The following is a 24,280-nucleotide window of genomic DNA, read 5'->3' as shown; positions in this document are numbered from 1 at the left end:
GCATATGCACCCAGAACCTCAGAGGGTGACTGCATTTGGAAGCATAATTGGGAAGCATAATTAGGGTAAGGAGCTCAAGAAGAGTGACTGGTGTCCTTCAGAGAGAACGGAAGGGAGCTACTCACGGAGGACAGGCCATGTGAAGACAGACGCAGAGCTCAGGGTGGGTCCACCAGAAACTCAGAGCGGGTATACACCGGGCTTTGCCTCAGAGCCCTCAGAAGGAGCCAACCTGCTGACAACTTGATTTTGAACTCCTGGGCTATACGAGAGAATACATTTCTGTTGTTAATACATTTCTGTTGTTTAAAGCCTCCAGGTTAGTGGTAAGTTGTTGCTAACCTCAGGAACCTAGTACATGTGCACAGAACTCTGTGTAGACGGATGTGTTGGCATTGTTTGTTACAGTAATACGTCAGAAACAGTAAGTATCCACCGAAAATGAAACAGTTAAATCAGCTGTAGGCCAGTAAAGAGTACTCCCCCGCAGTAAGGTGATTGAGGTAGATCTGTGTATGTTCTTACATGACACTGTTCATCAGATGCAGTTAAATGATAAATACCAGCATGTACAGGGGTGTTTTGTTTTAATAATCTGTTAACATCAGTGTATAGGAAAAGCTCCAAAAGCATGCATAGACAGCCTTTGTGGAGGGGGAAGGAGATGAGAACAGAGGTAGGGGATGGCTGGATAAGGTACTTTTGTTTGATTCTATATTTCTGCATTGTTTGAATGCTGACAATAAAAATTCTGTATTTTAAAAATTTGAGTTAAGAAATCTTTATCTCAGCCTCTCTTTAAAACACAACACAAATAAAAACTAAGCCAATTTATATGACTGTACACAAATATTGACATTTTGCTGCTGGCAGGAACAATTCAGTGCATTATTTAATACTTTGTAGTTTTCAAATACACCATCACATTGTTCTTCCCTCAGTCTGCCTTTCCCAGAAGTCGGGCAGACATTGAAAGGAAAAGTGAGTGAGAGGCCTGCCCGAGGTCACACACAGATGTCAGTGACAGAGTCAGACTGGAATCCCTGGCTTCTGACTCCAGGTCCCCATGCTGCTATACTGGGAAAATATATAGTCCCTTGTGGAAACTGTCCTGTGTGGCAATTAAGTACCTTGTAAATATTTAATCACAATTACCCCTGGCCTTCCATTTAATCCTAGGAGTGTAAAGATCCCAGTGGTATCCTAGTAATAAGTGTGCGGTCAGACCATTGGAGGGTTGGGGCCCTTCTCATCAATGTCAGCAAGTATTTAGGAAACACCAGGAATCAGCCTGGTGACTTCGTTACCCTCTCTGACCAGGGGCACAACCAGACAATTTTGGAGCTAGAACAAAACAAGGAATATTATAGTCCATCAGTTTACAAGTAGATGTTAAGATCCAGAGAGAGTATCCAGAGAGAGTAGTCATTTGTCCACGGTAATATAACTAGTTAATGTTAGAAACAAAGTTAGAATACAGCTTTCTGTTTCTCATTTTCAGTTTTCCCTATACTGATCCCGTGCGTCGAGTGCTCTTTTTATCATGTGTATTTTTCTGTGAGATAAGAATTTTTTCATGAGAACTCTGAGGCTGTCTTATGTGTTTAAAGGAAAATAAATCTGATACCTCTTCCTTAATAGAGCTCATAAAAATTAGAATTAAGTATTTGGAAATGTAGATAAAGTGGTTTAATATTAAAATGTAAAATGTTCAATGATTTCAATTTTTTAGTAGACTTTCAGTGAGTTTGCTTCCTTTTTTTATTTTAAACAACATGCTGGAAATATAAGTATAGTTTCATGTGGCTAAACTGAGCGTTAGAAATTTTAGAAATTATAGAACACTTGTTTGGGAGGCATTGTAGATCAAGAATTTTATGTAAAGGTAGTGTCCCAGTCATGGGTTGGTTTATGTCCGCAGCGGCCCTTAGTCACTACCTGGTATGCTATGTCACAAGTCTTTTCACAGCCCACCTGCAGTTCCAAATTCTCAGCTTACTGTTTTGTTGGATGAAATGCTATTAAGTTTCAAATCTCTATGAAAGAAAATCCCCCACCTGCCTTCTCTTTAACTAGTCTAGGTCCTATTCTAAAACTAATCTGTGGAATTTAGGAAATAGATACAAAAAAACATTTTTTAAGCTATATAATATTTTATTTACCTTGTGTGGATCTTTCTTGACATCCTGAAACAGGAGTCATATAATATATGTTCTTTTACTAGGAAATCTTGTGTTTCTTGAGACCTGTGAGAAATTATTTCTATAGCCATACAATGTAAATGTCTACTTTTACGTTAAAAAAATCACCACATTCACTTGAATTCTTTTTGCATAGTGCAATAACATAACTTTGAAAATGAAAATTAGAAAGTTACGAACATAACCAAAACAAGTTTTGGATTATATAAGCAGCGTAACACCACTAGTAATTTGGTGATATTTTAGCTTGAGTTATCTTTTATTGGAAGCATTTAAATATAATATTTTATGTATTTTTATTTTGTCTCAATAAAATTTTCTCTTTAAAAGAGGGCAAATGCACTTTCTTGTGAAAAGCAAAGTAACTCTCCTGACTAAAATCTTTTTAAACTCTCATTAAAGTTTTACATTCTGTGAGTTTCTTTGCTTTTTAGAGAATATCTAAATACATTGTCTTTATGATGCTTGGCATGGCTGGTGTTTCTTTGAGTTTAGTAGTCAAATCCTAAGTTGTAAGTCAGATATGACCCAGTCATCAAGCAGAAGTCAGCTTTGTAGCTTAATACTTATCTTTAATGTGCAAGCATGCAGATAAAGGGATTGTTTTTCTTTATGGTTGATAGCTAAACATGTTTTATTCTTTAATACATCTCTCTACATACTTGGCCTTCCTTGGTGACCAAGTGGTAAAGAACCTACCTGCCAATGCAGGAGACATGGGTTTGATCCCTGGCTCAGGAAGATTCCCTGAAGGAAGAAATGGCAACCCACTCCAATATTCTCACCTGGAGAATCCCAGGGACGGAGGAGCCTGGTGGGCTACAATCCATGGGGTTGCAAAAGAGGTGGACATGACTTAGTGACTAGACAACAACTACATACTCACACATAAATACCCATGTGTATATTACACCCATTCATATGCCCATTTTTGCTGCTGCTCCTTTTTCTTTCTGTTGACCCAGTTTCATTTGTTAAGTAATCTGGGTTTTTATGATGCATAGCTGTCTAAGCTACTTCCATATAACATGGTAAACTAGTCTGACTTTATGGATGTATTCACCAAATCAGTGGTTCTCAATTCTGACTGTGTAATAAGGCAGGGATTATTTTTCTTTCTTATATGTATTATAATGTTCAGGTCCTACTCTGAGGGTTTTGATGTGGGCCGAGGTTATGACCCAAAAGCATCTACATTTTTCCGAACTAGACTTAATAATGTTCATCCGCCAGACCACATTTTATTTGCTAGTACTGAATAGGAACATTGGAGGGCGCTATCTAAAACCCTCCGAAGAAGTTTAAACTTTATCCTGAATATGCACTCAGTTGTAAATTCGGAATAAATTGCATGTTTGTACTTGAATAGTTATCATAAATAAGTAAGCTTACTAGTATTATAAAAGAATTCACAGTAGCAGACAAATCTTGACAGGAGCCAGACAGAATGGCCTGATGAATTTTTTAAGATGATGATGTGTACTCTCTTTTGAAAATGGAAGAAAAGATATTTTTATTTTAAAGAAACGTTGCTTTATTAAGCCCCTATTATATATCAGCCTCGATATGAAACTGACTTAGTGGGGGCTCCAGAAGGTTTCTTAAGGGAAGTATGAACTCTGACCTGAAACATGGAATCAGCTTTCTTTCATCAAAAGTAGAAATAGGATTTGATTTTCATAGAGAACTGTCAGTGGATCAGTAGCTTGAAAAGATAACTTTTAAAAAGGCAGTCCAAAGGGAAAAAAGGAAAAGCTGATTGAAAAAGTTTAAATAATAATAGTAAAACATTTTAGGGTTCAGATAAAATATAGGACCTAGGAAAATATATCGTTTGACATTACCCCTCACCCAATTCAAGATGGATTAAAACAAATGACCCTAAAAAGATAAAGGCACTCGTAGCTTGGTAAGGAAGGGATAATTTATTTTTAATTTAAAAAATACAATGTTATATCCAGTTTGGAGTATGGAAAGAGTATTAGGCAGAATTCTGAAGATGTCACCTCCTCTCCCCCCATAATTCCTGTTCCCTGGTTATTCAGTCAAGCACTAATCTAGGTACTACAAATGCTGTAGATGAAGTTAAGGTTGCTGCTGCCACTGCTGCTGAGTTGCTTCAGTCGTGTCCGACTCTGTGCGACCCCACAGATGGCAGCCCACCAGGCTCCCCCGTCCCTGGGATTCTCCAGGCAAGATTTCTGGAGTGGGTTGCCATTTCCTCCTCAAATGCATGAAAGTGAAAGTGAAAATGAAGTCGTGTCTGACTTATAGCGACCCCATGGACTGCAGCCCACCAGGCTCCTCCGTCCATAGGATTTTCCAGGCAAGAGTATTGGAGTGGGGTGCCATTGCCTTCTCCGGAAGTTAAGGTTACTAATTAGGTAATCTTAAAATATGGAGATTGTCTATGGTTGTTATACATACAGTCACAGTATAATCACATAAACCCTTATTACAGAAGACAAAAGAGAAAAATGCAGGAAAGGAGGACAAGAGAGAGATGCTGCAGAAGGGGAAACTAGAGAGAGTCTAAGCATGAGAAGGATTTGGGCCCCATTGCTGTATTCTGAGATACAGGGGCCCAGATGCAGGAAATGGCAAGAGTGCCCTCTGGGAGGTAAGGGCATGCCCTAGCTGACATCTGGCAAGGGAATAGAGACCTTAGTCTTACAACTGCAAGGAACTTGGTTCTGCCAAACAACCTTAAATGAACTCAGAGGCAGATTGTTCCCCAGAACCTCCAATAAGGAATGTAGCCCTACAACATAAAACAAGTATTTTAGCCTGGTGAAACCTATCTTGGACTTCTGACCTTACAGAACTGTGGGACAATAAATGAGTGTTGGTTTAAGTTACTAAGTTTGTGGTAATTTGTGACAAAGACAAAATTCAACTTTATTCATGTCCCAGAAAATGTTTATTGCCTTTGAAGCCTTGATCATAAGTACAGTTCACCTAATTATAAACATAATACACATATATTTTTGTATCCTGCTTTTCTCTTAACTTGATCATATATATTTCTCTGTGTTACTATTAAGTTTTCCCAAATAATTGCTTTTAATAGAGTAGTAGATGCTTTTAATAGAGTAGAGTAGAGTAGATACATTGCTTTTCTTTGAGTAGATAAAATACATTACACATTTAACGCATTGGACTTTAGTGTCACTTCAAAATTTTTATCATCAAAATACTATCCTGAGTGTTTCTGCGCATATAATCATCTCATTTTCGAAGTTACTGGAGTGGATATTCATGTCCATCATTCCCAAGTCAAAGGGTACGAGCCTTTTTATGACTCACAATGTATTCAGTTCAGTTCAGTTCAGTTCAGTCGCTCAGTCGTGTCCGACTCTTTGTGACCCCATGAATCGCAGCACGCCAGGCCTCCCTGTCCATCACCAACTCCCGGAATTCACTCAGACTCACGTCCATCGAGTCAGTGATGCCATCCAGCCATCTCATCCTCTGTTGTCTCCTTGTCCTCCTGCCCCCAATCCCTCCCAGCATCAGAGTCTTTTCCAATGAGTCAACTCTTCGCATGAGGTGGCCAAAGTACTGGAGTTTCAGCTTTAGCATCATTCCTTCCAAAGAAATCCCAGGGCTGATCTCCTTCGGAATGGACTGGCTGGATCTCCTTGCAGTCCCAGGGACTCTCAAGAGTCTTCTCCAACATCACAGTTCAAAAGCATCAGTTCTTCGATGCTCAACCTTCTTCACAGTCCAACTCTCACATCCATACATGACCACAGGAAAAACCATGGCCTTGAGTAGACGGACCTTTGTTGGCAAAGTAACGTCTCTGCTTTTGAATATGCTATCTACGTTGGTCATAACTTTCCTTCCAAGGGGTAAGCGTCTTTTAATTTCATGGCTGCAGTCACCATCTGCAGTGATTTTGGAGCCCCAAAAAATAAAGTCTGACACTGTTTCCCCATGTATTTGCCATGAAGTGATGGGACCAGATGCCGTGATCTTCGTTTTATGAATGTTGAGTTTTTAGCCAACTTTTTCACTCTCCTCTTTCACCTTCATCAAGAGGCTTCTGAGTTCCTCTTCACTTTGTGCCATAAGGGTGGTGTTATCTGCATGTCTGAGGTTATTGATATTTCTCCCGGCAATCTTGATTCCAGCTTGTGCTTCTTCCAGCCCAGCATTTCTCATGATGTACTCTGCATATAAGTTAAATAAGCAGGGTGACAATATACAGCCTTCACGTACTCCTTTTCCTATTTGGAACCAGTCTGTTGTTCCATGTCCAGTTCTAACTGTTGATTCCTGACCTGCATACAAATTTCTCAAGAGGCAGATCAGGTGGTCTGGTATTCCCATCTTTTTCAGGATTTTCCACAGTTTATTGTGATCCACACAGTCAAAGACTTTGGCATAGTCAATAAAGCAGAAATAGATGTTTTTCTGGAACTCTCTTGATTTTTCCATGATCTAACAGATGTTGGCAATTTGATATCTGGTTCCTCTGCCTTTTCTAAAACCAGCTTGAACATCAGGAAGTTCACAGTTCACATTATTGCTGAAGCCTGGCTTGGAGAATTTTGAGCATTACTTTACTAGCGTGTGAGATGAGTGCAATTGTGCGGTAGTTTGAGCATTCTTTGGCATTGGCTTTCTTTGGGATTGGAATGAAAACTGACCTTTTCCAGTCCTCTGGCCACTGCTGAGTTTTCCAAATTTGCTGGCGTATTGAGGGCTGCACTTTCACAGCATCATCTTTCAGGACTTGAAATCGCTCAACTGGAATTCCATCACCTCCACTAGCTTTGTTCATAGTGATGCTTTCTAAGGCCCGCTTGACTTCACATTCCAGGATGTCTGGCTCTAGGTCAGTGATTACACTATCGTGATTATCTGGGTTGTGAAGATCTTTTTTGTACAGTTCTGCTGTGTATTCTTGCCATCTCTTCTTAATATCTTCTGCTTCTGTTAGGTCCATACCATTTCTGTCCTTTATCAACCCATCTTTGCATGAAATGTTCCCTTGGTATCTCTAATTTTCTTGAAGAGATCTCTAGTCTTTCCCATCCTGTTCTTTTCCTCTATTTCTTTGCACTGACCACTGAGGAAGGCTTTCTTATCTCTTCTTGCTATTCTTTGGAACTCTGCATTCAGATGCCTATGTCTTTCCTTTTCTCCTTTGCTTTTCACTTCTCTTCTTTTCAAAGCTATTTGTAAGGCCTCCCCAGACAACCATTTTGCTTTTTTGCATTTCTTTTCCATGGGGATGGCCTTGTCCCTGTTTCCTATACAGCGTCACGAACTTCATTCCATAGTTCATCAGGCACTCTATCAGATCTAGGCCCTTAAATCTATTTCTCACTTCCACTGTATAATCATAAGGGATTTGATTTAGGTCGTACCTGAATGGTCTAGCAGTTTTCCCTACTTTCTTCGATTTCAGTCACAATGTATTAGCAAGTCTTAAATGGCTTACCAATTTAAAGTGAAAATGAAAATCGCTCAGTCATGTCCACATGGACTGTCCATAGCATTCTCCAAGGCAGAATACTGGGGTGGGTAGCCTTTCCCTTCTCCAGGGGGTCTTCCCAACCCAGTGATCAAACCCAGGTCTCCCTCATTGCAGGCGGATTCTTTACCAGCTGAGCCACAAGGGAAGCCCTACCAATTTAAAAGTCTTTAGCAAAAGTAAGAGAACCATGGTCATCAAAATCATTATCACCATTAGATAGTATTCATTTTTAAGTAATTTTTTTTTGTTGTTAATGGGGGAAGATTCTTCATGCAGAGTTTTAAGTTTAGGGAAGAAGTTTCCTAGATTACTCAGAGAATTAATGTATTAGCTACTATTCTAAGTATTTCAGGAGATATAAAACTGAATAGTGTGAAAGGTAGAGTCACTCAGTCGTGTTTGACTCTTTTTGATCCCATGGACTGTATAGTCCATGGAATTCTCCAGGCCAGAATACTGGAGTGGGTAGCCTTTCCTTTCTCCAGGGTTTCAAACCCAGGTCTCCCACATTGCAGGTGGATTCTTCACCCTCTGAGCCACAAGGGAAGCCCAAGAATACTGGAGTGGGCAGCCTATCCCTTCTCCAGCAGATCTTCCCAACCCAGGAATGGGACCGGGGTCTCCTACACTGTAGGTGGATCCTTTACCAGCTGAGCCACAAGGGAAGCCCTGTTACAGTGTCTAGTGCCTGAAGCCAATTATGATTACTCGTGCACCAGTCAGAAGGGGTGTGAAACTAGGTCCTCACCTCAGAACCAGTTTTTAAGTCAGCTTGATTTTTTTCCCCAAACTTATTTTTTTTTAAACTAACTTATTTTTAATTGAAGGAAAATTGCTTCACAATATTGTGTTGGTTTCTGCCATACATCAGCATGAATCAGCCATAGGTATGCATGTGTCCCCTCCCTCTGGAACCTTCCTCCCACCTCCCCACCCTTTCCCACCAGTGTCACAGAGCCCCGGTTTGAGTTCCCTGAGTCATACAGCACATTCCTGTTGGTTATCTACTTTACACGTGGTACTGTATGTGTTTCCACGTTATTCTCTCCATTCGTTTCTCCCTCTCCTCCTCCCCCCAGCCCATGTCCATGAGTCTCTTCTCTGTGTCTGCATCTCCATTGTTGCCCGGTAAATAGGTTCATCAGTGCCATCTTTCTAGACTCCATATACATTAATACATGATATTTGTTTTTCTCTATAATAGACTCCAGATTCAGCCACCTCATTAGAACTGACTCAAATGTGTTCCTTTTTATGGCTGAGTAATATTCCATTTTGTATACGTACCACAGCTTCTTTGTCCATTCATCTGATGATGGATATCTAGGTTGCTTCCATGTTCTAGCTATTGTAATAGTGTGTTGGCTTAATTTTTTTTAAATAGCAATACACATACAGTCTGTTAGTACTACATTCCTACCTTCTATTTCTATCATGCTGATTTTCTAATAGTTCTTAAAACCACACTTATCTTTTTAATGTGGATATGACCACTTTTTTCATTTATATTTTTGAATTTCTTTCCAACATTCTGGAGATATTACTGACATGTATCTAAGTTTAAGGTATACAGCATGATTATTTGATGTACATATATACTGTGAAATGATTACCACAATAAGGTTAGTTAAAAGCTCAATTCCCCTCACAGAATTACATTTTTGTGTGTGTGGTGATAAAATTTAAGTTCTACTATTTAAGGTCTTATTAACTTGCAAGGATACAGTATAATATTGTTCAGTACAGTCACCATGCTGTACATGCATTAGATCCCCAGATCCTATTCACCTTACAGTTCAAAGTTTGTACCCATTGGCCAGCATCTTCCCTGCCTGCCCTGACAACTCGTATTCTCCTCTCTCTGAGTTCAGCTTGTTTGGATTACGACATGTAAGTAACATGCACTGTGTGTCTTTCTCTGTCTGGTTTATTTCACTTAGTGTGATGCCCTTTTCATGCTGTCCATGGGGTTCTCAAGGCATTACTTTGCCAACAGGGTCCGTCTAGTCAAGGCTATGGTTTTTCCAGTGGTCATGTGTGGATGTGAGAGTTGGACTATAAAGAACACTTGTATACCTGTGGCGGATTCATTTTGATATTTGGCAAAACTAATACAATTTGTAAAGTTTAAAAATAAAATAAAATAAAAAAAAAAGAAAGCTGAGCATTGAATGCTTTCGAACTGTGGTGTTGGAGAAACTCTTGAGAGTCCGTTGGACTGCAAGGAGATCCAACCAGTCCATCCTAAAGGAAATCAGTCCTGAATATTCATTGAAAGGACTGATGCTGAAGCTGAAACTCCAATACTTTGGCCACCTGATGTGAAGAGCTGACTCCTTTGAAAAGACTCCGACGCTGGGAAAGATTCAAGGCGGGAGGAGAAGGGGACGACAGAGCATGAGATGGTTGGATGGCATCACCGGCTCAATGGGCGTGAGTTTGAGTAAACTCTGGGAGTTGGTGATGGACAGGGAGGCATGGCATGCTGCAGTCCACAGGGTCGCAAAGAGCCAGACATGACTGAGCAACTGAACTGAACTGAACTGAATGCCCTTTAGGTTCATCCATATTGTTGCAAGAAGCATAATTTCCATCTTTTGATGGCTGAGTCATTATATCTTGTGTGTGTGTGTGTGAGTGTGTGTGTGAGTGTGTGTGAGACATACATGTTTATCTATAGATACTTCACATGTTTTCTATCCTTTCCTCCATAGTTGGACACTTATGTGGTTTCCATGTCTGGGGTATTGTGAATAGTGCAGTAAACATGGGACTACAGATAATGTTTGATATAATGATGCCATTTTTTTTTAATATATATACCCAAAAGTGAAATTGCTGGATCACATGGTGGTTCTAGTCTTAATTTTTTTGAGTGGCTACAACAGTTTACATTCCCATCAGTAGTGCTCAAGAATTCCTTTTCATGGGTGTAGCTATTTCCTTTCTTAGGTTCCCAGTTATATTCCATTGATATCTTGAAAAATGAAAAATTTTAGGTAGGAAAAATATCTTGTGATTAAACATGCTATGAATAAGCAGATACCAGGTTCTAACTAAAGTGTTCTTTTGTACAAAGCATTGTACTTAGAAAGAAGGACTATCTAAAACTAAAATATAAAGTACATTTATTTTCTGCAACTGTAGAACAATTTATACCTAAACATTTCTCCTCTGTAAAGAAGCTGTGAGTTAAAGTTAAAAGACACTGGATGGGACTATTTGTGTTGCTAACCAGCTATTACTTTGAACATGTCACTTATTATCAGCGCATCTGCTTTCGGTTCTATAGCAAGAGAGGTTGAATATGTTGATCACATGAAAAATCGTCATTTAGAAAAGGTAGGAAAACATTTTTGACTCAGTGACATAGGCTGAAATTAAAAGTATCTGGTAGGAAGTCATATTTTGGTTTGGACTGGTTTGGAAATTAAATGAAGAATCCGCGTAAAGCTCCTAGAGCAGACATTCAGCATTAGGTAGCATGAAAATGGAGATAGTGACAAAGCTTTGGTACTAAAATACACTTTTTCTGAGAGATTGTATAATTGAACTGCATTAGAATCTGTGTGAAAGTAAGGTACACTTTAAAAGTACATGTTTTTATTTTCCAGGATCAAATCTAAATCGCTGTGGTTTCCGAGGCTCTTCCTACCTGGGTATTCCATTCAATCCATCAAAGGTTAGTTCTGTTTGGATTAGGAGGAAAGAGGAGGGGGAGTGCAGAGCTTTTTAGTAAGAAAGAAAACCAAGAAAGTATATAGAAAGAACCAGGTTTCCAAGTTTTAGTGTAGCTAAATAAAGGTGTTTTATGAACTGTAACTTTTTAAAGGAAAGCTGTACCCACCTTACTTCCTGAAATAATGCACAATATATAAGCCCACAGGAATTCCTGTTGTTACAAAAATTATGTTTTTGTTGCTATTGCACCTGGGGGTGTGTGTGTGTGTGTGTGTGTGTACAAATTATTGGTGATTTCCTGGAGAAAATGGGAATAAAGTACTCGAGTACATTTGTTCCCTAAGAAACCTTCCATGTGTTCCAGTAGGACTTTATATGTGGTTCACATTTCTTAGGAATGAAAGAAAACGTTCTTGCCAAGGCACTGGTGTGAGGCCAAGTAGTGATGGATTGTGACGACCTTCATGCAAAGGCAGGTTGTCACCAAGGCTCAGGCAGGACTGTGGCGCTAGTGCATGCAGGTGCCGAAAAGCCGTAGGTCCTGACAGGAGCTTTGTCCTCTTCAAAGAGGCAGGCCCCAAACAACCTTTTGTAGGTGTTTCTTCTGCGTACAAAGTATTTTTCTACAATAGAAAGCAGAGAAGTGTCATCATTTTGTGGAAGAAGACCTCACAAAATAGAAACTTTTTCCTAGATGGGATCGGCCTGCGTATATAATGGTTACAAGCCAATATCTGGCTACACTGAGTACATCAAGATTTGTGTCTGGTTCCAAACTGAAGGTAAATGGCATGCTACCAGTTTTTCCATACTCTGCTTCAAAATTTTGGAATAAATAGCAGTGATTTTGGAGGAAGTGACATGATTTGACAGAGGCACCACTTCAGCTTTCTTCCTTTGCCTTAAGCTGTAGACAAGCGTGCCTGTGTGAGTCATATGACTTTGCTAAAGTATCTCCAATCACGTATGCCCATTCCTTTTATTAGAGAATCTAGAAAAATCCGTAAAAATTGTTCTTTTTATCTGATGCATAAAATACTTTGCAACTTAAGCCAGTGCTAATTAGAGATAGCTCTGCATTTAGTCATAATGGACAGGATATCTGTAAGTCATGACCCTGATAATAATGACCGTTATACAGACTATACCCTGTACAGATGTATACCTACACTTGTTGGAGTAAAACAGTTCTTTGATAACATTACTTTATGGAAAGAGCTTCCTTTTTCCCCTCACCCCTCTCCCAAAGCATATTTGAAATAACAAGAATAAAGTTTAGGAAGAAACCTTTTTTGCCTTTGGTTCACAGAGTCTCCTAAAACCCATTTGTGGCCCTAATTCATCGAGACCTAGGCATTTTCTGGGGAAGCTGGGTCCCACTCCATTCTGTGTTGCATTAATCTGAATGTTGAATGATAGAAGGAGCTAGAGGCTCTGGTGGAATCATACGGGCCCACGAGGAGTTGTCTGTTAGGGTGGTGGCTGAGAATCCAGGAGAGGGGTGAAACCACGAGAACCTGAGGGAGCAATAAGACTGTCTAATATAGTATGTAAATAAAATAACATCGTCAGTTTTTCTTCTAAAACCACCTGTAGGCCATTGACTTAACTGAAAAATGCTCAGGGCCGCTAGTGGCCATAGAACACGTTTTGAGAAACACTGATGGATCCTCTCAACCCCCTTTTCTCACTGTTTTTCTTCCAACAAATCCCGTATTCTCTTTGAAACTATGTGCTATCCTTAACACATACTGCATAGCCAGGATTTTTCCTTCTCTGCTTTACTTTTACTTTTCCTCCTACCTAAAGCCCCCTTTTCATCTGTACCTAACCAAGCTTCTCTCATCCTTCAGAAAAAAATCTTTATCCATGCATTATTGTATTTCCATCATGACACTTACTGCATCCTGATTTGTACTGTACTTAAATAGACTTCTCTTCTACCTTCACGATTAAGGTACACGTTTGATTTATGTTTGGATATGCCACAGTGCTTTTAACGTAGCAGGTACTTAGTTTAAGTAAGCTCCGATACTTTGGCCAACTGATGTGAAGAGCTGGTTCATTGGAAAAGACCCTGATGCTGGGAAAGATTGAGGGCAAGAGGAGAAGGGGGCGACGGGATGAGATGGCATCACTGACTTGTGGGCATGAGTTTGAGCAAACTCCAGGAGATGGTGAAGGACAGGGAAGCCTGGCATTCTGCAGTTCGTGGGGTTTCAGAGAGTCAGACATGACTTGGCAGCTGAACAACAACAACAACCAAAAAAGAATTCTAAGAAGTCAGTTATAAATGTGGAGTAGAGTATCCAGGCATATCAGAGCTTAAGTTCTAAGGAGAAACTCAGAATGAAAGAGATACCACAATGAAGAGTTGCTTGTCATATTTGTGAGACCGTATAAGGAGTTGTATATGTAAGACTGGATAGGTGGGGCGAGTTCATATTTAGAGGAAATTTGAACACCTTACAAACACATTCTGTAAAGAACTACGGAAGGTCAGTGAGCAGGTAAGTGTTCTGATTTAGTCACTGGTGGTTCTAAGACCCTTGGGTCATGACTCCAAAGAAGTAGTGGCCCTTTGGATACTTGCCTTGCACTTGCATTATCATCAGTAAGATAACTAGCATCTGTATAGACAGTAACTTTATTTAATCTTCACAGTAAGCCTGTGAAGTGGACACTAATATCTCCATTTTTCAGAATGAGCAAGCCAATGTGTAATAGAGCCAGGATTTGATGCCTTTCAGTAGTGTAGAGGTTAACATTTATTGTAGAAAGCAATGGAGTCTATTTTAACCAAAATCTTTGTATAAGATTCCTTTTAACTTTGTAATATTTTGAGCAGTTATTCAGGTATTGAAGTAGTTATTGATGAGCCCAACTAAAACAGAAGGAAAGCCTGTGAGAAAGATGAATTTAAAATGTGCTCTTAGTCTGTCAAAATCAAAACTTTCTTAACAGATAAATTAGTACAATGTAAAAATTTTTTAAGTGAAATTAGCTTTTTAAAATAACTAGTTAATAGGATTGGCTATTTGAAAATAATTATAAAATTTTAAGTGCTTTGTGTATTGTGCAGTCTTAAGTTACTTGGCTTTACATTTTTACTTTTATTTTAAAAAGTTTTTAAGTTAATTTTATCTGTGTCTGTGCCAACTGGAGTCTACAGGGTTTCCTACAAGGAGTCACATATTTTATAAACCTTAAGAGATTTTTGATAACTTTTTGTAGTTTTGTTGGAACCGTCAAATCAGTGAAACTAATTCAGTAAGTATTTTGGTAATATGAGTTTCATAGTTTGACTCCCCAGCTCTGCCTGGTCAATTACTAGTCTAACAGTCTTCACAAAATACTTTACAGTCAGTACTCATTTGGGATCTAAACTTTAAAAGTTAGATTATTTTATTCCAAAGAATTTTTCAATGTTAGTATCTTAAGCCTTTGCATTTTTTTGTTATTTGCTATTCTAAGTGTTAATGTTATTAGAAAGTCAGATAATTCAACTGTATGAGAATAGGAAAAGATTTTTCAACTATATTGTTTTGTATTATTTTTAAATGGTAATTACTACTGTGGTACTTAATTTGAATTTGTATGGCATAAAATAATTATTTCTACATGCTTTTCTAAATAATTGATGTGGTTGATCAAATAGAAAGTTTAAATAATTTGGTTTATTTGAATATCAGATCTACTTCCATAAAACTTGAGGATAAATTTTAAAATTACGTGCCTGGATAGTATGCAGTAATACTTATGTTGAGACATACATGAAACTCAGTTTTATTTTTCTCTACCAGATGTCTATACAAGTCAGTAAAAACAACATTTGATTTTACTGTTTACTGAAACTTCTTGTCAAATTGTATAATGGAGTAAGATTTCATTCAGTTTTCTAATTAACGTTATATTACTTTTGAATCTAGAATCCCGGAACTGCTCATCCTTACGACAGTGGCCACATAGCAATGACCTACACTGGCCTTTCATGCCTAGTTATTCTTGGAGATGACCTAAGTCGGGTAAATAAAGAAGCTTGCTTAGCAGGCTTGAGAGCCCTTCAGCTAGAAGATGGAAGGTACAGGTCATTTTCTGTTACTTGTCTCTCTCTCTTCTGTTGTTGTTGTTGTTGTTGTTTTTTAAAGAAAAATCTTTTGAAACTAAAAATGAATATAGTAGACCTATAGAATTTGTCATAAATTCTTATTCCAGCCACCTAAAAGTTCACTGTATAATATGGTTGAAATGCCTAATCAATGAACTATTTCTTATGTGAATGAAAATGAAAGTAATCACAATAATAGAACTCCATTTTTATTTCATTTTTTTTAAGAGGACAGTAAGTGATCCATAAATAAGTGGTTTAATAGTTTCAGGATTAGAATCTACTTTAATTTACCTTCTGGGTAAAAGATTAACATTTTGAAGTAGACACACATTTAGTCTCAATGTTTTAGAAGTTTATTTAATCTAAACTTTTATGCCTTAAGATAGTTATAGGAGGAAAAAGGGATGAATGTTGAATATTATATTCTAGTTTAGGTAGTTTCTGTGATATTTTTAAAGGCTAGAAAAAGAAGTTAGTTCATTAATATTTGATGATCTGAGTCATGGGTCTAACAAAAAAGAGTTTTAAGGTGAAGCATTTTTTTAAGTCTTGGAAGTAATAAAGCAGTAATGATTCTGTCTCAAGAGGAAACTTGGCAGACAAATCCTGCCATGTTATATCTGTGTTCCGTCTACTCTTGTCTGTGTTTTCCTATCATTATTTTAAAAACACTGCTCTTGATGAGGGGAAAATTAATGGAAACATGCGAGATAAATTGACATTGATTAGAAATACTATAATGGAGAAGGTGATGGCACCCCACTCCAGTACTCTTGCCTGGAAAATCCCATGGATGGAGGAGCCTGGTGGGCTACAGTCCATGGGGTCGCCACGAGTCGTCGCGACTGAGCGACTTCACTTTCACTTTTCACTTTCACGCAATGGAAAAGGAAATGGCAACCCACTCCAGTGTTGTTGCCTGGAGAATCCCAGGGACAGCAGAGCCTGGTGGGCTGCTGTCTATGGGGTCGCACAGAGTTGGACACAACTGAAGCGACTTAGCAGCAGCAGCAGCAGAAATACTATAAAACTAAATACTTAACGCAGCAAGTACATGTCACTAATTTCTCAGTATTTCACTATAGTCTTTGGTTACTGCTATCTTACCCTTGTTTATAAATAAAAGAAATGAAACACTATTATATACTTCTCTAAAACTGTTGCTAAGTCGCTTCAGTCGTGTCCGACTCTGTGCGACCCCATAGACGGCAGCCAACAGGCTCTGCCCTTCCTGGGATTCTCCAGGCAAGAACACTGGAGTGGGTTGCCATTTCCTTCTCCAATGCATGAAAAATGAAAAGTGAAAGTGAAGTCGCTCAGTTGTGTCTGACTCTATGTGACCCCATAGACAGCAGCCTACCAGGCTCCTCTGTCCATGGGATTTTCCAGGCAAGAGTACTGGAGTGGGTTGCCATTGCCTTCTCTGACTCTAAAACTAATTATGGGTAAAAATTAAAACAATATGGTCAGTTATCATATTGGTTATCTATATATACATTGAGAAGAAATTTTACATAGGCAAAACCAACAGTTCCCAGGTTTCACCTGGTCCTGTTTCTCTCATGAATTCTCAGACCACTGTGCCACAGCTTTCCATGGCTGAGAGTAGACGAACTTACTCTGGAGTGTTGGCGTCTTGAGAGGAGTAGCTGCAATCGTGGGTTAAGCTACCCAGACACCAGAACTTTGGAGCAGAGTGATGATTTAGGGGCAGTTTTATATCATTCAAGTTAATAGTCCTATTCTCTACTGAATAATACAAGTGGTATATGATTTTTAAACCCATTATTAGTGATAGGTTCTTCTGTGAGTGAAAACATGAAGTGGCTGTCTCTAAACAACCCCCTGTACAAGTCAATTACAGTACAGTAAATCATATTGTTCTTACTTCCAGTTTTTGTGCAGTACCTGAAGGCAGTGAAAATGACATGCGATTTGTATACTGTGCTTCCTGTATCTGCTATATGCTCAACAACTGGTCTGGCATGGATATGAAAAAGGCTATCAACTATATTAGAAGAAGTATGGTGAGTTATGTTGATAGTGACTCTCTCCTTTAGTTATTATTGCTGAAATAGGAGAGCTGGGAGGAGATGGGCCAACAGAGGATGAGGTGGTTGGATGGCATCACTGACTCGATGGACATGAGTTTGAACACGCATCAGGAGTTGGTGATGGACAGGGAAGCCTGGCATGCTGCAGTCCATGGGGTTGCAAAGAGTCGGACACGACTGATGAGAGCTGGGGCATGCCTCATCTCTTCTATTAATAGCAGTAATTTGGAAATAGGGTAATAAGATTGCTTTCTAGGTACATCAGATATCAGAATAGCCATGTAAAAATAGTCTTCAAGGACAGATTGACTCTTTAGCCATTAAATTTTAAATATAATCGGATTGTATCCAAAGAGACAGTGTCTTTAGTGGAAAGAAATTGGTCAGCCTTGGAAGCAAAAAACAGTAAAATCTCAAAGTAAATGTTGATAGCCTATCGTAGTAAGGCTCCTTGAGAAGTCACAGCCAAACTTAAAGGAGAATTGTGGTGCCCTTGGTGAGGTTATTCCTATATATTGGGTGTGAGATGTTCCTTAAGCCGTTTTAAGTAGCAAGATTGGGCTGACAATAGATTTTTGGATCATTTTTGGTTTCGAAATAGTTTTATGTGTGGGTTGTTTTTTCTTTTTTTTTTTTTTAATCTAAGGTTTAAGGAGAGTATCAAGTAGAAATGTTATTCTTTCACACAATATAGTCTTTTTTTTTTTTTATCAACAATAGTAAGGAAATTTTAGTCTCAGCCGGAAATATCATTTGCTCTACTTTTTAGTCTTTTGTATAAAATCAGAGTAATAGAAGTGCTGCTTCCCAGGTTTATTTTACTTACTAAATATGAAATTTTTATTTTATAGATTAAAATATTTTAGGCTGTTAGTTCAGCTTTTACTAGTCCATATTTCAGAGCAGAAATGTAAGTTCCTAGAGGAATAGAGTTATTTTTAATTAAATACATAAATCAGAATTTACAGAATATCAGATCAGATCAGTCGCTCTCCGACTCTTTGCAACCCCATGAATCACGGCACTCCAGGCCTCCCTGTCCATCACCAACTCCCGGAGTTCACTCAGACTCACGTCCATCGAGTCAGTGATGCCATCCAGCCACCTCATCCTCTGTCGTCCCCTTCTCCTCCTGCCCCCAATCCCTCCCAGCATCAGAGTCTTTTCCAATGAGTCAGCTCTTCGCATGAGGTGGCCAAAGTACTGGAGTTTCAGCTTTAGCATCATTCCTTCCAAAGAAATCCCAGGGCTGATCTCCTTCAGAATGGACTGGTTGGATCTCCTTGCAGTCCGAGGGAATCTCAAGAGTCTTCTCCAACACCACACTTCAAAAGCATCAATTCTTCGGCATTTAGCCTTCTTCACAGTCCAACTCTCACATCCATACATGACCACAGGAAAAACCATAGCCTTGACTAGACGGACCTTTGTTGGCAAAGTAATGTCTCTGCTATTGAATATGCTATCTAGGTTGGTCATAACTTTCCTTCCAAGGGGTAAGCGTCTTTTAATTTCATGGCTGCAGTCACCATCTGTAGTGATTTTGTACAGTAGTACAAATTTTTAAAAGCCTCGGGAGGCAGAAAGAACAAACCTTTAAAGAAGTTTTAAGACAAAAGGAGTTTGATGTTATAGACAAAGATGGGTGATTGTTTTGCCAAAAGTTTTACTTTTGTTTTCCATTCAAAGGATTCGTTAGCCAAAGAAACCATTGTTACACACATAAACAATTTCAATTTTTTATAGAAGAAAGATAATTTGAAAAGAAATATAAATATATAAAAAATAGAAGTAACAGTGTATACGTCACCAAATTGGGCTGAGCTACATCCAGACTTTCACAGCGCTAGGAAGTCCCTTATTAACAGCAATCTGGAGGCTCAATTGAGAAGGGTCCAGGGGAGGTGCGTCCACCCCCCAGTGAGACTTCGAATTGCAGTTTCAGGGGCTCCTGCTCATAATCCTAGGCCACAAGCTGATATCATTATCAGTTTGTGTGCAAAAATGCGGGTATGGTTTTACTTTTATCTTTCTACAATGTGGAAAGATTTGTTTCACCTTATGAGTTTCGTTAAACCCTCCGGAGATGGGGCAGGGGTTGCCCAGACCATCAGGGGCTCAAGAATTTCAAGATGAACTCCCTTTCTAATCTGAAGTGCTGCCTGACTTGCTGTGCTCGCCAGCAGGCGTGGAATCCAGGCAGTGTCCACGCAGGTCAGAGCAGGTCAGAGGGCTGCTCTCCTGCTTCTGAAGCCTGAACAAGACTTTCCCCTATTTCCCTAACAGTGATAGGTATTGTGATAGGCATGATTATTGCAGAAATAATATCATGTTCTTCTTAGTGCATTGTATTTGGAGGTACAACTTGTTGATACGCCTTATTATTGGTGATGTTAACTTCGATCACTTGGTTAAGGTGGTGTATGCCAGATGTTTCTCTGTAAAGTTAGCATTTTTTCCCTTTGTGATTATATTTATTATCTCATGGTGAGATACTTGGAGACTATGTAAATTTCCTGTCCCTCATCAAACTTTTATCCTCTAGTGTTAGCATGCACTGATGATTTTCCAGCTCTACCATTCATTCTATAATTATCAGTTAAAATTCTGCTGCTACAAAAAGCTTTCCTTTTACCTTTATATATTTATTTATTTAATTTCAACAGGAACTCTAGATTCTTGTTTGATTCAATGGGTTATTATCTGTAACTATCACTCATTTAAAAAGACCCTGATGCTGGGAAAGACTGAGGGCAGGAGGAGAAGGGGACGACAGAAGATGAGATGGTTGGATTGCATCACTGACTCAATGGACTTGGGTTTGGATGGACTCCGGGAGTTGGTGATGGACAGGGAGGCCTGGCGTGCTTCGGTTCATGGGGTCGCAAAGAGTCGGACACGACTGAGCGACTGAACCGAACTGAACTGATCATTTATTTTGATACTGTCCCAGATTGAGCCAGCAAAAACCCCTTCATGCAGGCTCTTATGCCCTTTTGACGTGTCCCGTTCATTTTTGAGCACGTCCTTGCTCTCTGGCACAAAATATTCTGGGTTCATAGTTTAATTTCCCAGCCTCAGTTCTAAAATTGGTCATTTCTTCAAGAAGTTCTGGTTCTTCTTTTTGAAGGCTGGTGTTTAGAAACCAGGATTTGGGCACAAAATGTGCTCATTGGTACTAGGATGTCATTGCTTCTAGCCCCTCTCTTAGAGGTAGGAAATGTATATATGTATACACAGACATTCCCTTACACACATCCACACGTTTATATCTATTTACCAAAAACCATGAATTCATGCTAATGGAACGATGAAAGCGCTTAGTCATGTCTGACTCTTTCTGATCCCATGGCCTGTAGCCTGCCAGGCTCCTCTGTCCATGGGATTCTGCAGGCAAGAATACAGGAGTGGGTACCCATTCCCTTCTCCAGGAGATCTTCCCCACCCAGGACTTGAACCCGGGTCCCCTGCATTGCAGGCAGATTCTTGACCATTTGAGCCACCAAGGAAGCCCGAGTTCATACTAATTTTAATCCAACACCATTTGTTCAGTCTCTGACTCTTTGCAACCCATGGACTGTACGTGCCAGGTTCCTCTGTCCTCCGGTATCACCCAGAGTTTGCTCAAATTCATATCCATTGAGCCACTGATGCTGTCTAACCATCTCATTCTCTGCTGCCCTCTTCTTTTGCCTTCAGTCTTTCCCAGCATCAGAATCTTTTCCAGTGAGTCTGCTTTTCTCATCAGGTGGCCAAAATAATGGAGCTTCAGCTTCAGCCTGAGTCCAACAAATATTCAGGGTTGATTTCCTTTGGGATTGACTGGTTTGATCTCCTTGCATTCTGAGGGACTCTCAAGAGTCTTGTCCAGCACCACAGTTCCAAAGCATCAATTCCTTGGCACTCAGCCTTGTTTATGGTCCAACTCTCACATCCTTACATGACTCCTGGAAAAAGCATAGCTTTGATGATACAGACCTTTGTAGGCAAAGTGATGTCTCTGCTTTTTTACATACTTATCTAGGTTTGTCATTAGCTTTTCTTCCAAGGAGCAAGCGTGTTTTAATTTTGTGGCTGCAGTAACCATCCTCAGTGATTCTTGTGGGCCCCCAAAAAAGAAAATCTGTCACAGCTTTCACTTTTCCCCCTTCTATTTGCCATGAAGTAATGGACTGGATGCCATGATCTTTGTTGTTTTAACTCCATTCAGTTCATTTTAATCTTCCTCTTTTCATTTGTAACTTCCTTCTTGGACAGTGACAAACCTGACTCCTATTATCCAGAATGCATTGGTTCTTGTTGCTTAGAGCCCACAGGTATAGTGTCAGAATGTTATATTTAAAAAACACTTGGGTTTTTTTTTTATTCCCTCCACCACCACCTTACCCCCAACCTTTAGTGTGTTTATGTCATTTATTTGAAATAGAGTTGTTTGTTTGGATTCTACTTTAGGATCATCCCCCCCCCCCAACTTTGTTGATTTTATTTCCTTAATATGTTATATATTAACTTGCTTCTGAAAGTCAGAATTTTAGGTTCAAAACTGTGTAACTCACAAGGGCCTCCCTTATCTTCGGTCTCCTTCCTCTGCCTAACTCCCGTGTTTGCCGCCATGTTCCCATTCACTCTGTAGGTAAATGTTCTCTTTAGTTTCTGGTTCACCCTCCTCTCTCACTCGAGGGGACTTTTTTGCATTTTGCTTTTTTCACTTAACAGTATAGCTTGAAAACCACCCTGTATACAGGTCAAAAAATTTTCCTCATTCTTTGATTTTCTTTTTTTGCAGTTTTGTAGTACTCCATTATGTGCACATCATGGTTTTTTTCAACTATTCTGTATATAGGGTATGTATTTTCCTAAGGCGAACAGTGTTGAAACTAATCCTTTCTGCATGTATGCTTATATATTGTTGGGAATATATTTTCAAAATAAATTCCTAGACGTGGAATTGCTTGATCAAATAGTAAATGCAGACATAAATTTTCATTTTCACTCCAAAAATAGGAACCAGTGTGTATTCCCACCAGTGTGTGAGCGTGCCTCTGTCTACACAGACTCACCAATAGAATGTTGTTGCAGTATTTTTATTTTTACCAATCTGGTGGGTGAAAAATGATACCTTGGTGTGTTTCCAAATTTGCATTTATTTTATTAGGATTGAGATCGATTGTTTTCTTAACTTCAGGGCTACAGAAAACCAGCCTCAGGCCAGATTTAGCCTGCAGGCTCCAGATTGCTGACCCCTACTTGTAGTCCATTGTTTTTCCTTTTCCTTTAGATATTGCAATTTTGTGTAATTTTCTTTGTTTGCTCATCTTTCGTTTCAACCACTTTCTCTTCAACTCCTTTTACTTACTTCTTTATCTCATTTTTATTCTGTTGGTTGTTTTCAGCCTTTCTTACATGCTCCTTAGTGTCTTTTCCTGAAATCATTTAATTTTCTTTATTTCTTCCTACTGTTTATCCTTTTCATTTTTTAACTTTAAATCTCTTTTCACTTCCCAAGTGCTATTTGAGGGTATACAATTGAGTTTGGGGTGCTTTACTGCAGTTTTCTTTTGCTTTCACCATACTTTGGAGGTGAAGGCAGATTTTCCTATATGGAGATATTTTCATCCTGATCGCCGTGTTTCCATCTCAGAGACTCAGAGTTCCTTTTGTAGATCTGTCTTTTTATGTTTAGTCATTAGTGGATTTGTTTTTTCTTACAAGAATTCCTAGTTTAGTAAGAGTGCCATCTTTTCAGTGCAGAGAAACAAAGTATGATTTTTTAAATTTAGATTGTGTTTTTGTTTGTGTAGTTAGTGATTGGGGAAGGGTAGTGAGTTCTATGATTTTCTGCTAGGAGAGAGTTCTTTTTTGTTTCCTGGGTTTTTAAAGTTTGCTCCTTGGAGTTTTCCTTTATTATCTGATCTTCAAAGGGCCCTTCTTTCTTCCTTTTTCTTCTTCTTCTGTCTTCACCAGAGTTATGCCCTTTGAACGCTGCCACCTTGACTTGCATGCCCTCCTCAGTCCCTTTCCTGTGGTCAGTGCTCACTATAGGCATCCTTGCTTTAACTGGTAGCCCCAGACTGTAATGATGGTTGTGCTGGCTGAAACCATACAAAATGATCTTAATCACCAGTGGAAAAAATGACACTTGTTCTGTGACTTTTATAAATTTTTTGCCAGAACATTTAAAACTATTAATGTTACTGTCAGTTATAAATGTATAGAGAAATTTTAATGGTAAACCAATATTTGTTAGTACACTGTAATTTAAAACATTAGCAATATTGAAAAAGTTTAGAAAATTCATAAGGAGTAGTTTGAACAGCATTCTTTGTCTTCTCATTATATAACTTACAGTATGGAACAGGCATCTTTTCTGTCTTGGTAAATGATTATACTCTTTTCTAAGTTTGTATCAACTTCCATCATTTTGTCCTTTGCATTGTCATTGTTGTGAAATACCTGAGAATTCCTTTTATGTGAAGTTTTTGCCAACATCACTTCTCTAGAACATCTTCTTCCTTTTCATGATAGCCACTTTCTTCATTCATGTAGATATTTCACCTTCCCTTAATTTTTCTGACTTCATATCTAGTCTCAAACAGCCATCACTATCATGATAACTATCTCTTCTATTACTCTGTTTGATCTCAGTTTCACTTTCAGTGCTACTGCTTTTCATTTCTTTACTGCACTTTTATCTTTGGTGGCCAGTCTCTTCCTTGGTTTTGGCTTTTTGCAAACATCACGTTGG

General features: G+C 38.9%; 1 protein-coding gene across 1 annotated transcript in view; it reads left to right on the top strand.

Moving 5' to 3' along the window:
• The window catches only part of PGGT1B (protein geranylgeranyltransferase type I subunit beta), a 55,657-nt gene that overhangs the window by 14,533 nt on the left and 16,844 nt on the right, over positions 1-24,280 (top strand). Inside the window, exons 3-5 of the mRNA XM_061429933.1 lie at positions 11,304-11,371; positions 15,300-15,451; positions 17,376-17,508. Coding sequence (XP_061285917.1) covers positions 11,304-11,371; positions 15,300-15,451; positions 17,376-17,508 — 353 coding nt within the window. The remainder of the gene's footprint in view (positions 1-11,303; positions 11,372-15,299; positions 15,452-17,375; positions 17,509-24,280) is intronic.

This window comes from Bos javanicus, chromosome 10 (assembly GCF_032452875.1).
Source record: "Bos javanicus breed banteng chromosome 10, ARS-OSU_banteng_1.0, whole genome shotgun sequence".
Classification (NCBI taxonomy): Eukaryota; Metazoa; Chordata; class Mammalia; order Artiodactyla; family Bovidae; genus Bos; species Bos javanicus.
Note: the sequence above shows the minus strand (reverse complement) of the source record. Positions and strands in the feature narration are given on the sequence as shown.